A 14,518-nucleotide genomic window follows, 5' to 3' on the forward strand; every position below is an offset into this window, starting at 1 on the left:
AAGAATACGTAATAAAAGCTGGAGGTATCAGTTTAAAAATTTGACTGTCGCATTTGCAGGACGCTTCGAAGTCGTCGCGAGATGAAATAGATGAAAGCACAGAATGTTGTAGCGTCTCGATACCGCACGACTCTCGTCCAAAATATTTTATCGCATCGTTCGTATTTTTCCAGATATTTCAACGTTTCCAGCTAAACAGGGCATATCGTGTAAACGTATATTTTTTAGGGCTCGGTGAAATCTGATACGTTAGAAAAAAACGGGATAAAATACGGGGAACTACAAAATAAAATACGACTATTTCATATGCTGCAACCTTGCATGGAAGCAGGACCGTGTAAACAAAGTGCAGTGCACGTAACTAATAAAAATGTGCTTCATAGTCAACGCGCGAGCAAGAAAATAAAAATCTATTGTACGATCATTATATTTTTATTTTTTATATATATATTCTTCGACGATTGGTATACACGCGAATTTTTCATAGAAATTCGTTTAAAAATACAAAAAAGATAGAGCTATATATTTAACGTGTTCGTAAGTAATGACGCAACGCGTGCGTCACGAGCATCTCGAATTCGACACCTGAGGACGCATACGTGTGCGTCATTCGTCGTTATCGAAGAAATTTGCAACAAAGAAGTACGCGTATTCCAATAGCCAATTTAGTCTAATTAAATTGGTTTAGAATAGTGAAATTAGTTCAGAGACGCATGATCCCTTGGATTTATCTTTCGAGCGAAGACGATCGTGCAACTATTTCATTTCACCGTGACAATCGTCTTGGATAAAAAAAAAAAAAAAAACATACGATCAACGTTGTTTTCACTTGCGACTTCGTGACCCTCGCTTTGCGTCTGACATCTCCTGGGTCGCGGCCATTGTTGCACGCTTGGTTGATGGGTTCCCTGGGACCCAGCCTACTGCCCGGATTTGGCTTCTGCTCGCTTCTTCCTGTTCCCTAAACTGAAAATGGCAGCAGGGTTTCTACAGGAATCCCTGAAGCGAGTAAAAGCCTCCCCAACCCTCATATTCGATACAACCATAAAGATAAGCTCGCGTATTGATCGAAAAGTCACACATATAAATAAGATGATATTGCCGTAGGCTGTGATAGAGGCACTCAAGATACAATCAAGGAAATCATCTGGAAATCCTGAATGGTAGCGAAGGAACAGCCTTCTGACGATGTATTGGGTTGGCAACCAGGTGTTAATGACAAAATCCACGATCGCTTAATTGCCAACTCGATAGAAACGCTTGGGAAGAAGGTGACGCGCGTTTTAAATAGAATCTCAAAAGACGTGTGAGCACGTGTCTTTCGACGACTGCGCGAGGCACCTGAAATTCGTGTAGGAAGGGAAGACGTATGTTGAATGATATTTGGGGTTCGACGTAGGAGCGAGAGAGAAGGAAGAAAGGAAGGTGAGGAGAATGTTTGGTCCAGGGCTTGTTAGAGGACTCGTCGGTAAGGGTTAGGCAACGTATATTCTTCCCTCAGCCTCCAGAGGTCTATGACGTGCGAAACTTTGCAAATAAGATTTCCTAACGGCCTCCCTCTGCCAGTATCTAAGGCAGCGTGTGGTACGTAAGCCTGGAGCTAGTGCTGCCCACTGTACTACGATGCCTCGCGCGCCTACTTCCCCCTCCACCTACCGTTTCTCGATATACGTTCGTCAGTCGTCGAAGAAACCGCGCGACGTTAAGAAGTCATCAACTGCGACAGGTTAAATTTTGTTTTGTTATTTAATTTGTGCTTTGCCATTTGTCCAACTGGACGTTCGGTAAATTTTTCTAGCTAACAGGCTAAATGTGATTAAATATGGCGTTTACTAAATATCGACGTTGAATTTATACCTTGAAATTGAATTAATTACGGATTAATATTATATATTCGAGCGAAACATTTTTCTATCATTTCTGAAAATCTGCTTACATAATTATGTTCGAAAGACGCGAGTCAAACAATTTGGATCCGGAAAAAGCTTTGTTTAAATTGAACAAGAACTTGATTTCCAATCGTTCGAGTAAATTGTAAATGATTCAGAAGGGGAGATAAAACGGATAAATGAATCTTTCTGGAAACATCGAAGTAATTTCCGCGGTTAATGATAACAGTTTTATAAAACGTTTCGTTTAAGTCGTTAAAACGTTAAGTTTTGTATTTTTTTTTTTTTTTTTTTTTGAAATAACAAACCGACTAAGCTTCTGTATGTCGTTTAACCGGCGCGAAGAAGCCATTCGTTAACTTTCTTCATTTTTTTTCTGTCCGAGCCAAGCGACGAATAACGGTAGAATGGATTATTATACTTTCATGGATTATACTTCCCGTTTGTCGTGGATTATTTTCAGTAATATCTCTTAAAACGTCCATGGAATTTTCCAGCTCTCCTCTTAGCCCATTCTTTAACGAAAAATTACCAGCTGCGAATTTTCACGAACCAACGAGAACCGGCTTGCAGATTTACATAATCTTCTGCAAATGCTAAATTTATGTTTTTCATCGAGTGTGCCAACATTCCTTCCAACTTTTTACATCCACGCGTGAAATATATCAAAAGTGTTTATTTCTCCTTATGATTTCCATTATTTTCCTCGTGTTCCCGCAAAAATGCAAACACGCAAGAAGCTCCATAGGACGGTGGTAGCCTAAAAGGCAGCATTATATTTTCAAGGGGTGAAAATTCAATGGCTTAGAAGGTCGAAGCTTCGCCAACCTTTCTTTACGCCATGTTGGCTTTATTGGCCTTGGAAAGTTGCACAAATAACCAATCTAATAGGCAGATATCGGTAGGAAAATAGTCTACCACTCAATTTTCTCGGATCATGTTTTCCTTCTTTCTTTTTTTTTTTTTTTTTTTATTAAGGCATTAGCGTCCCATCGACATTCGCTTCATTTCTCAGATCTTATTTTTTTATCCGGCAGAATTCTTCTGCAGTAGCACGCCAAGTGCAGAATAAACGCGGGACGATAAACACACGGAAACTTGTTTGTTTTCGTTTCATCGGATGAAATTCAAACCGATGCTTCATCGTCTGGGCGATACACGCGTTCGGATTAACGCATTTATAGCTTACAATTTGTAATGCTGAATTGAATATCACATATATTAAACAATATCACGTGTAATACTAATTATTCGTTAATAATTCAAACATCGAATATATTGCAGGAAAATACGATGAACAAAACATAATACTCGATAGACGCTGTTTCATATTCGCTGTGATATCAGATACGTGATGACGTAATACGAGTTGCTCAGTAGCCACCACTTTCTTCTCAAAATTTTCTTTCTTTCTTTTAATAAATTTCAAAAATAATGTCGTGCTTATTTTTTATTTTGCAGTTCACCGACTTGGTCAACTGAATTGGTTTGCATAAAGATCTCGAACATGTTGGTTTATCAAAAAAAAAAAAAATTCAGTTTCCCTTCTCGCCAAATATTAGGTTGGCAACTAAGTGATTGCGGATTTTGTCATTAGGTGGCAATGACAAAATCCGCAATCACTTAGTTGCCAATCCAATATTAAAGAATACGACGTAACAAGATTATGGAAACTCATAGAATGGCAATCGTCAACTTCCCTTTGATCATCGTAGTACGCAAGAACTCTTGTTACCGGTAAAAGAATCTTCTCGCCGAACGGATAATCCGAAATTGTCGAAGCGTACGTTGGTGTGAAAGTTTTTTATTACTCGTGCACGCGACCCGACTGTACCGACTGAGAATTAAAACAATGGAAATAGGGCAGGCTAGCCGCTAGTTTCGCAGCGCATGTTCCATAGAATGCCGTTATACGCGTTCCAAGAGGCTACACGTTCCAGCAAAAGCAATTTTCGTGAAATGTTTCGCCGATTGTTTGCTGCTCGCTATTCACCGCCGAGAGTTTAGGAGCAGAAAGTATATAGAGAAATGAGCTAGAGCAGGCACTTTCAATGAATGTATTAGCAATTAGTTGGCAAGTAGGGGAAAGCGGTAGACCGCGTAATATCGGCTTCGAACGAACCGTAACGTCAGAAGTGTCGAAAGCGGAGCAGCTCGAGTGGATCGAGGGTTTGAAGAGTTTAAACGAACCATTGTATCGCAGTTTAACCGCATTAAACCGGCCTGTTTAATATGTCCAATCGAAAAAGCTAACCCCCCAATCGATTCCGTGGCACAGCCTCGTTTTATTCAACCACGTAGTAAACCGAGGAAATTACAGCGACTCGCGAATGTATCTCCCAAACACCAGGCGAAACCGCGAATATTGTGTTATTCCTGAAGGTAATAACGGTACAATACATTGTAGAGTATTGCGAGGCGATAGTAGCAAAGATCTGAGGTGAATATGTCGTCGTGTCCGTGATGATTGTGATTGGTGGCTGTAGACGTCATAGATACAGCTATATTTTCTTCCTATTTTAGAATCGTGGAAGAAAAAATCGGATTTCGGTCGCCGGGATTCGATCCCGCGTTCCGAACGTTCGTAACCTAACGCGCTAACCATTGCGCTACCGTCGTCCGTTGGTTGTTTGTGTCGAGCAGCGGTATTTGTGCTGTCGAGTGCCGCCACAGATCTACTCGCAAAATTATCCGAACGTGTTTAGAACATTTTTAGATGGACAGTTCACCGAACTGTTGTAACTTCGTCGCCTGAAATTTCTCGCTTGTTCTTTTTCACCGTATTGACAAATGTTTCGGGTAGAATCTGAACGATTTCAAGGGCGACGTAACGTGAGACGTATCATATTTCCTCCAAAACGCTTAATCGATGCGTTCGACAGTGTCGCTTGAACGATACGTTTGAGAGTTCTGAACAAGCTGAGCTCTCGTTTAGGAAACTTCAAGCGTAATCGCAACGATCGTGTCCCGTTACGGTGGCGACGAAATCTCAAAAACTTTCGTACAACGCGCCTAATATATTCGTGGCAAGATTTTCTGATAAACGTCGGAATACTTTGATGCACCAGAGTATCACGGGAAACGATTCAACGGCACAAGGAGAAATTTGGATATTTGACACGAGACTGTGGGAACGCAAGTGGCAGTCGTTTCGTACCGACTGTGATACGCGATACCGTATCGACGATGCGGGTCGATGATAGCGACGGTAATTAGCCGTTTCGTTGCTAAGTCCAACTATAGTCGTGATCCGTGAAACTTAATCCGATCCTACTGTTCGCTCCACTCTGGCGAAAGACGAAAAACTCTTTGTCACGATATTGCAAGAAGTTCACAAAATGTTTCGCTTTCGTTTCCATAAGCACTGTTATTCGGTCGTTGCAATAAATAACCTCGTCAAGGCCTTAAATTTCCTGCAAAATCTTCCAGAATTTCCAGCACCTGCCATTCCGCAAGACGTGCAAAAAGATCTAATCCCGTTGACCGAAACTTGGGAAGGAACCGTTCCCCTGACATCAAATCGAATTTCCATATGGGGAAAGCTTCTTCTGGGAGAACGTTTCCTCTCGTTGAACGGAACTTGCTTGCACGCAACATCAATCTGAAGTTGCAGCCAGCGAGACTCCATGTCGCAGCGAGACTCCATGATGAAACGAGTTCGAGTTCGGCAAACGTCGTCGTTTCGACAAACACCAGGCAACAAACACGAATTCGTTCTCCCGTGTACAACGGCGAAACGTCCAACAATGACGACAGAGAGAAAGAACAGAAAGCACGTCTGGTTCTCCTCGAGGCCATAAGTCGAGTACTGCATCGTATGGGGACAAGAGAGAAAACAGGAAGCAGAGGGCGCTCGGCAAACGAGCAAACCGCTGTTTACCTGACCCGGCTGTTTCCGTTTGCTTTGCGTGACGACGCAAAAGGATAACGTCCTTGCTGGAATTGTTCGGAAGAATCCGGCTTAACGCGTTCCCTGTCACGTTCATCGCGTGGTCTTACTTGTCCGATGATTCGTTGAGGTTAAATTCGGTTCTTTGTCGAAGTTAACCCTTACACCGAGAACGTTCTTATGGTATTGTTATGGTGTTGTCTTCCCCGAAGATTGGAAACTTCAGCGATGCTAAAATTATATTTGGCACATCAGAAACCTGAACACCGTGTATTGTTTCCCATAATGACTTCTTCGAGTTGGTAGGTTAGGTTACGTTAAAATCTTCGGTACAGTGGCGTTCAAGGGTTTGGAAACCTTTCGTAAAAAGAAGGAGAAAAGGGAATATTTGGGCAAATGGTAGTGAATTTAAGCATAACTTTTAATGTTGTTATCGATTATTGTTAGAGAGATACTCTGATACGACGAAGAAAATAGGGAAAAATAGGTGAAATCATAATGGATTCAAACGCAATTTAACTTAAATCGAATTGGATTTAGTTTGGATTAAGGAAAATATAATTTGTTGTACTAAAACTTTGAATGAAAAACTGCTTAAAGAAATGTTATAACTTACATATATATTCCTGAATTTTTGCTAGATAGATGAAAGACAGTCTGTGGCAATAAAATATAACCTAAAACAAATTTAACTTACGAAACTGATATAGGTTTAAATATGGCAGTAATTCGCAAGGCAAGCTCCATATAAACTAGGTTCAAGTCAAAGATACCTTAAAACAGCACGTTTGGAAACTTCAAAAATTTATGAAAGACAATCTGTCTTAATAAAACGTAACCTAAAACCGCTGTAAGAGGAGAATTCTTTAAAAGAATGACAGAAATTTGGTTACTCGAGGAATTTCTGACAGATGGAGGAAATACGATTCAGAGTGCGAGCCTGTGTTACAAATGTATTCCATTTCCTTGGTATAACGACTCGCTTTTCATTCCACGGCCATTACCAGTTTTCCGGGAAACGAGGCCGTTCGGTTACAATATGTTAAGTACGAATCTCGAAATTGCAGCTAGCACGCCACGGAAACGTTGAATATACGTCCAGCAGTAAATCGTAAGCAATTTCGTTGAAGAGAGAGTAAAATCGATTTTAGTGTAAACAGGTGCAAAAATCTCTTCGGATAAAAATTTCCCTAGAATTAACTCGAGTTTAGTCGTTAACAGCTATCGTCGAGATGTCAGGTATTACCAACATATCAGTACTATAAATTACAATCTAGTTAACTTTTTCCTATTTGAAAAATTGATAAAGTCAAGCAAATGCGATATAATGTATTAAAGTCTAAGTATACTAAGTATACTAAGTCGTGAGTATTTCAAGGAAATTATCGAGATTATTGGTCAGACACTGGTCAGCGACTTTGTTCTTCGACAATGCAAATCTAGATTATTATTAACGATCACATGATGAAGGTTATGTTCTATAACGTGCACGACCTATAGGGTGTTGCAAGGGTTCCCTGCATTTCTTGAATTCCTCTTTTTGGGTGTATGTGTGCGTTAACCTCTTTATTGCTGAGTATTCCTTGTTGCAAATTCTTCTCATCGCTGAAACTCTTTTTCGGCTCTCCTTTTTTTCTCACTCTTTTTACACGTGTTTGTATGTATCGCCATTTATTTTTTTTTTTTTTTATTGTCAGAGAGTTAAAATTCCTTTCTGAAGTCTTTACATCGCTCCTCTTATCGCTACAACGTTCCTGTTTTTACTATTATATACGTTTGTTCCCTTTATCAGTGAAATTCCTTTCCTCTCAAATCCTTGCATCGTTCTCCTTATAACTACAAATTTCTTTTTTCATATCCTCATATCGTTTTTTCCCCGTGTGCCTTCCCCCTCTACAAAAGTCGATTTCCTTTATCGTTAGGTATTATCCCAGCAATCTTCCCCGTGACAGGATTGTTCTCCCCAAATGTGAAAGTTTTTCCAACTTCCAATTTCATCACCGTAGAGTGTACCCCAGGAAGTCCTTAGGATAACAGATTATTTCCCAACTATTGATCCAGGTGGATAGAGGACACTGTCCACGGAACTACTTGAAAGCCAGAAGCCAGCACACGTCCACAGCAGTCAGGAACGATTTTAGAAGAAGTGACCGCTAGTTGGCCGCAAGCTAACCACAAGATGGACGCCGTTGTTCGTGTCAGATACTTGTGACCAAAGGATTATACGACAAAAGCTGGAGATCTACCGGGGAGGTAGGCTATGTTATACCGTGCTGCTGTAAGCTTAAAAATATTTACTGCCATATCTTTCTAGGCAACCGTCTCCGCTAAAAGCTAGATCCTAGTATAGCTCAACTTAGCTTCTGCTAATTGCCTGATGATACGATACGAAAGCTGAGGATCTATCGGAAAGTTAGGTTATATTCTGCTATGCTGTGGTAGGTTTAAAAATATTTACCGCAATATATTTTTAGGGAATCCTCCAAGCTAGAAGCTAGATTTTAGTGTAGTTCAGTCTAGTTTTTGCTCATTGTCTGGTGACACGACACGAAAGCTGGGGATCTATCGGAAAGTTAGGTTATGTTCTGCTATGCTGTGGTAGGTTTGAAAATATTTGCTGCGATATATTTATAGGCTACCATTTCCACCAGTATAGCTTCGCTTTCAGTGAAAACGGTTCCGCATATATGCATGGAAGTAAATATTTCTGAAGCTAGTGTGCCATAATATAGGCTGGCTTAGTTCTCGAGCGGGTCCCCAGCTTAATACTAGAGCAGCTTTGACGTTTAAATATTCTAGCACTCGCAGAAATCCGAGAGTTTTATGAAATGAACGATAGTCTTATGAATTTGAATTCTATGTGAAAAGGAAGCTGTCCTTAAACCTTAGTGAGTGATGCTTGACCTGAAAAGCATCTGCATGGTATTTCCAAGCAGAGCATTTTTAATTTAGCTATATGTAAATATACTGATTTTCAGCAATTTATTTACATTTCTTGATGTTTCGGGGGATTATTGGTAAATTGATCGTGATACTCAATAAATAACGCAATGTTGTATATTATTAAGTATTTTCTATAACAAAAGAATGCTCCAACTAAATTATACAAACAGTCGATCGAAACAAATATTATTATTTCCCTATATGCTGCTTCTATCATTTTCCTATTATTTTCATGTTGTATTTCAATTTCAATTTTATATTATATTATTTTTTCAAATGTTCGTCTAAATATGAACATTGCTTATACGTGTAACGAACGCTATATTGCTGTAAAGCTTTTCAATAATTACAAATTATAGTTTCAATAATATATAGTTATTAATATATAGTTTCGTTTATGATTAATGTCTTAGTATGAGTGAACGAGACCCAAGCCGTATATCCGGCAATTTCAACGACGTTATATGTACACGCGATGCGAAAAACCGATTATTAAGCCGAGAAGGTGGAAAAGTTGCGGCTAATACGGCAACGATACGCGTGCAATTAGCACGCCAGCAGACGATGCAATTAAACATTTAACCGTTAATTCGTCGGGCCGATATAATGACTACAGCGTTGCGACGAGTTTATAACAAGTTTCACGCCTTGATTTCAACACCGGTCGTGAACGCCTCTCATCTTTCCTGTGTCTGGAATGACACATTATATCGGATAGGTTATATCTTCATCTTTGAAGGTTCTCAATCTCTTTTTTTAAATTTAGTAAATGTAATTTAATTTGGTAAATATATATTAATAATTATTGTTATACATATTTAATATATATGACTCTACTTCATTTTATTAATTATTATTAATTATCAGTAAGGTTGTTGATAATAGTTTTAACACGAATAATGTTAGTAAATTCGTACAGCATACTATAGCATAGTGAAGTCCTCGCTGTCGAATATGATTGGATCGATTTATCGTAAGTCAGAGGTAATTAAAAAAATTCGTGAACATCCTGAAACAAGTATGGCATAGAATCTGTTAATTAACGTGATCGCCAAAATTTGAAAGAACACCGCAAAATTTTTGATTGCGTAAATGATAAAAATGAGAAAGTGAAGAATTCCGTACAATCTTACGCAGAGGAACCGACACCAACGATCGTAACAATGAAGTTATCTAGAATCCGAGATTACGCGTAACCTAACCTCTAAACTTCGAAAGATGTTACAGTGTCTTCGATTGCATAGATCGTGGAAAGAAAAAATTGTTAAAGATTGTTCTTCGTGATCTAAGGTGGACAAACCGAGGGTAACAACCGTAAAAACGAAGTTAGAAGGAATCCAGGAAACTTGGTGCCCGCTCGAAGAGGCGATCAGATTTTCCACGAGGGCCGGAAATCGTAGTGGAAAGACCATCCAACAAAAAGGAATCGCCATCGCGTATATTTCTTTCCCTCTTTGCCGTTCGATCATTCAATTTCGACAGACAATGAAGTAGTCCATACGGGAAGCGGAAGTAATCTGAGGACCGGCCTTCCATTAAAATCTGGGTCAGAACTCTTTGCTTCGTTCCGGCGAATCGACGTTTCCAATATCCGCGACAGGCAATGGTTTCCCTAGGTGCGAAATTAAGTTGTAGAGAACGAAAAAACTGCGCGATAAGTTCCGTCAGATGTCCCTGTCACCGTTACGACAACCATTCCAATGTTTAATTCACAGTTCTGCCACTCGATAAAGTTGCTACATTTTTTAACGAAATTGACCCATTTGAAAATATTTACAATAGCAAAGAAATGTTCAGAATGTTTGACGATGTTTGAACTCCACGCTCCGCTACATTTCATCTCTTATCTGAGCCCTATATTAGACTGTAATTTGAGCTCTACCCTGTATCATAACTTGGACTTTGCACTACGCCATAATTTGAATCCTGTGCTATACCATAACACGAACCTTATGTCACACCATAATTTCAATCCTGCACTACCGACCTATCTATTGGGTTGGCAACTAAGCGATTGCGGATTTTGTCGTTACAACCTGATGATAAAATCCGCAATCACTTAGTTGCCATGCTAATATTTGGATTCGTTTGCTGTTCGCGTTTGGGCAAATGTCTAGGTGGTTTATAGCGTAATAAATTATCTTTCCCTAGCACGATGTTAAAGATAGAACACGTGTGTTTCCGTTATTGGTCATCTAGAAGTCTGTCATCCATTGTCTCGTGTTGTTTCACCACCTTCTGCCGTCTTTCCTGTCACGAACCACAGCTGTATCACGCTCACACCATATATTTCCTGTGCGATGTGTTATAGTGTCACATTAATGGATCGTGATTTAGAAGCACGTCTATCCAACAACGAAGAAAAGTAGACTTGTAGAAAATCTCAGATTCTTCTGTTCTTCGATAAATCAACTGATTGGGAACGTTACTACGGAAAACCATTTCCAATAATTGGTGTTACTGATATTATTTATATCATAGCAAAATCTCGGTCAGATAAGCAGCAATTATAGTTCACAAAGTTCCTGTAGGATATCCTGTAGATATGCAAACATGAAATTCTAAATCAAATACGAACGTCTAAAAACTGGTCCAATTAACAAGCAACAAAGGCTTTTGTTCTATGGTATAATGAATGCTGAGAACTGCAATGGAACGTAAAACTTCAACAACTGGGATTTCTTGTTTGGCTTTTCAAACTAGGAAGAGAAGACAACAGGTACCTGGATGAGCGGTTTTATTTAAACATTCTATCGATACTGTGTCGTGGACCAAGGGAAATTGACTGCTGTGTGTCTGCCACAGAATGGGCATTCTTCGTAGAGTGACCATTGCAGACGGGAAGCTTCCAAGAAATTCTAGATTTTAGGAACTTTTAGTTGCCTTTTATCTTTGATCGACAAAGCCTCAGTGATGTGATCTCACAGAAGCATCGAGCAATTCTCTTTAAAGCCCCACCACGAACAACCATGTCATTACCATATATTTATGGTAATTCTTGTCCAATGAAATGTAATTACACGTACCTATTAATATTTCACTATAGTTAATATAAAAAATGTCTAAATAACTTTATCAGATAAATGAATTTTGACCCATTTTACTCGATACTCTTCGTTTTCTATCCAAGCGTCTTTAAACATTGTTGGTCAAGCACAGTAAGAAGCACAGTAAGAAAGACAGTCGACTATTCTTAGACTTCTACTCTTCATCTACTCAACAAAATTGCGGATAATGGTTCAAACCATGCACAGCTGATAATAATATAGAACCTCGACAAATATCACGAAGAAAGAGAAAAATCTGATCCGCCTGAAAGAACCAAATGAATTTCAGGTGACTCACCGCGACTGAACTGATCATTATTCGCGATCACGCGCTCCGCGTTCTTCCTGGCGATGTAAAACCACTCGCTACTGTTGCTCAGATACTTGTACTCGATCGCCAGGTCCTTCACCAGAATTCCATCTTGGTCCTGAAGTCGATGAGCAAAGGGACAGTAAAGCCAGTGATCTCCGTACTGCAGCTTGTCATAGCAATTCCCAGCGGCGAATATATCCTCGTCAAACTCGACCATCGACAAGACGCTAGCGTGTAACAGGTATTCCGAGGAGAGCATTACGTCTGGCGCGTATTTCCACAGTCTGGTCAGCATGTTGGCCCTGTTCACCGCGAGATTAGCTTCCAATTTGAACCTTTCCTGAGCATATTGGTCCACGATTCCCTCGCCCAGGTTCAAATCTGTCCCAGCGGTGCAGTTCTCACCGAGAATATGCTGATTCTCGATGATACGAAGGAACCTCGTGACGATGTCCACGTGGACAGGTTCCTTGCTCGACTTCCCTTGGTCTCCGATATTCTCGTATTCCTCGTAATCTTCATTTTCCGAATTGTTCCTGTCTCCGATCATGCCATAGTCGTAAACATCTCCCGATAGGACGATGTCCTCGTCGTCCAGGTCTTTCCTGTCACCAAACGATATTCCATGCACGATGTTCCCATAGCTTTCGGTCCCATTGCCGGCAGTTCTGTTAGAGATTTTAAAGACTTTAAACTTGTTTCTGCTGAACGTTTTCTTCCACTTGTATAAAGAATCGTTTCTGTGGCGCACTCTCCCTTCCTTTCTCTTGTCAGACCCAGCTTCCGATAGTCTGGTGAGCAGCTTGTCCAATTCTACTGTAGATCGTTCGTCGATCGTGCCCGACGATCTCAGATCCTGGCCTGAGATCGTGTTAGAGCTTTCACTCTTGCTCCTAGACCGGTCTGAAATCGAAATATCCTCGCTTTGAGATTCATTGTCTATCTGCTCAGCTCTTCTACTGGATCCACTAAACACGTACGAGGACTCGGTATCATCTAGCTTCACCTGTCTCACGAAATGACTTCTGGATCTACTGTGTCTGATTTGGGTGACTGGTCTTTCTATGTTAGTTTCCAATTTAGATCTAAAGGAGACCAACCGATTCTCAGGCTCCTGCTGATTGTCATCCTCGTCCGGTAACGTGTCCTCCTGATCTTCTAGCTCCATCGAAGGCTCCGTCACGCTTTCGTGCATCTCCAGTTTGTCGACCAGCTTTCGTTCGATGAAGGAAGGTCGATGGTTCTGCTGGTGCCGCAGCAGTTCCTTGGGCCTCTCGATCTGAGCCTCTTGGTCAGCGTAGCCGGCCAGCCCAGTCCAAAGCGTGCACGTGAGCAGGACGAGCGCGTACCAGCCGCATAGGATACTCATCTTAGATGAGAATTCACGGCCATCAAGGGCAACGAGCTGTACAGATCCCGGCCCAGTCACGTCATCCGGACAGGAGCCGGGATTGCAACGCGGCTACCGTCATTTCCGTCACGTGTTCGCACCACTACGTTCCACTAGGCTTCTACCGATCCGAAATTAACTGCCACGTTTGTCTGTCGCATGTTTCTCGCGATAGATTCACCGAGTCACGATCGACCATCCGATGATCGACGATTTGCACTGTGCAGCCACGATTTCGGCACTGTTCTAAGAGACTTTCGAGTTTCTTGGAACAGGGACCACGGTTTCTCGCTGAAAATGTTCATCTTCTTTTCCAAGACAAATTATAGGGAATAATCGAAATCGAGTTTTAGAGAGTTTAGTAACGTTCGAGGGGCTGTTTCAGGTTGGGTCATCGGAATTTGAACAGTAAATATCGGCTGTGTCGTGAGTCATCGCTTCGAGCGACGCCGAACCGAGAGGATGACAGCGTTTTCGAGCGAGGGAGCGCCAAGATCCACTCGCGCTCGCACGCGGCGCCAGACTGAGGGTTGAAACGAACCAACCCCCGTGCTACGACGCGGTTACAACGCGCATGCCTCACCTGGATGATTTCGTTAGAATCAAATTGCATCTGTGTTTTCTTCGGATACGTGGCACGGATCCGTGTAAAACAGGGTAATCGTTAACGAGCAACTCGACAGCGTTCTTCGTTTTTCTTTTTTTACAGCATATTGCAATAATCATAATACAAGTATAGATAGAATTACTGGTACGATGAAAATGATCAACCCTTAACGTTCTTAACCATTCGAGACGTAAGAAAATTTACGTGTTCTTCAAGTTTCTGAATTTTTATTTCTCTTGAAAATGTCAGCTGTTAAAGCAATTAAAATTCGTACGACAATTTGATCAACAACTCGATTCTATACAGGGTCATCGGTAACTGATGATACAAGCGGTAAGGGGATGATTCTACGCGAAAAAAGAAGTCGGAAATATAGAATAAAAATTTTTCGTTCGAGGCTTTGCTTTCGAGAAAATCGACTTTGAATTTGCGCTCGGTAC

At 40.8% G+C, this 14,518-nt stretch overlaps 1 protein-coding gene across 1 annotated transcript in view; it reads right to left on the bottom strand.

Annotated features, from left to right (window-relative positions):
* The window catches only part of LOC126874442 (probable G-protein coupled receptor 158), a 157,329-nt gene extending 143,165 nt beyond the window's left edge, over positions 1–14,164 (bottom strand). Inside the window, exon 1 of the mRNA XM_050636505.1 lies at positions 12,067–14,164. Within this exon, the coding sequence (XP_050492462.1) occupies positions 12,067–13,450 (1,384 nt within the window). The 5' untranslated portion in view covers positions 13,451–14,164. The remainder of the gene's footprint in view (positions 1–12,066) is intronic.
* Positions 14,165–14,518: the final 354 nt, after the last annotated feature.

Source organism: Bombus huntii, chromosome 16, assembly GCF_024542735.1.
Source record: "Bombus huntii isolate Logan2020A chromosome 16, iyBomHunt1.1, whole genome shotgun sequence".
NCBI lineage: Eukaryota > Metazoa > Arthropoda > Insecta > Hymenoptera > Apidae > Bombus > Bombus huntii.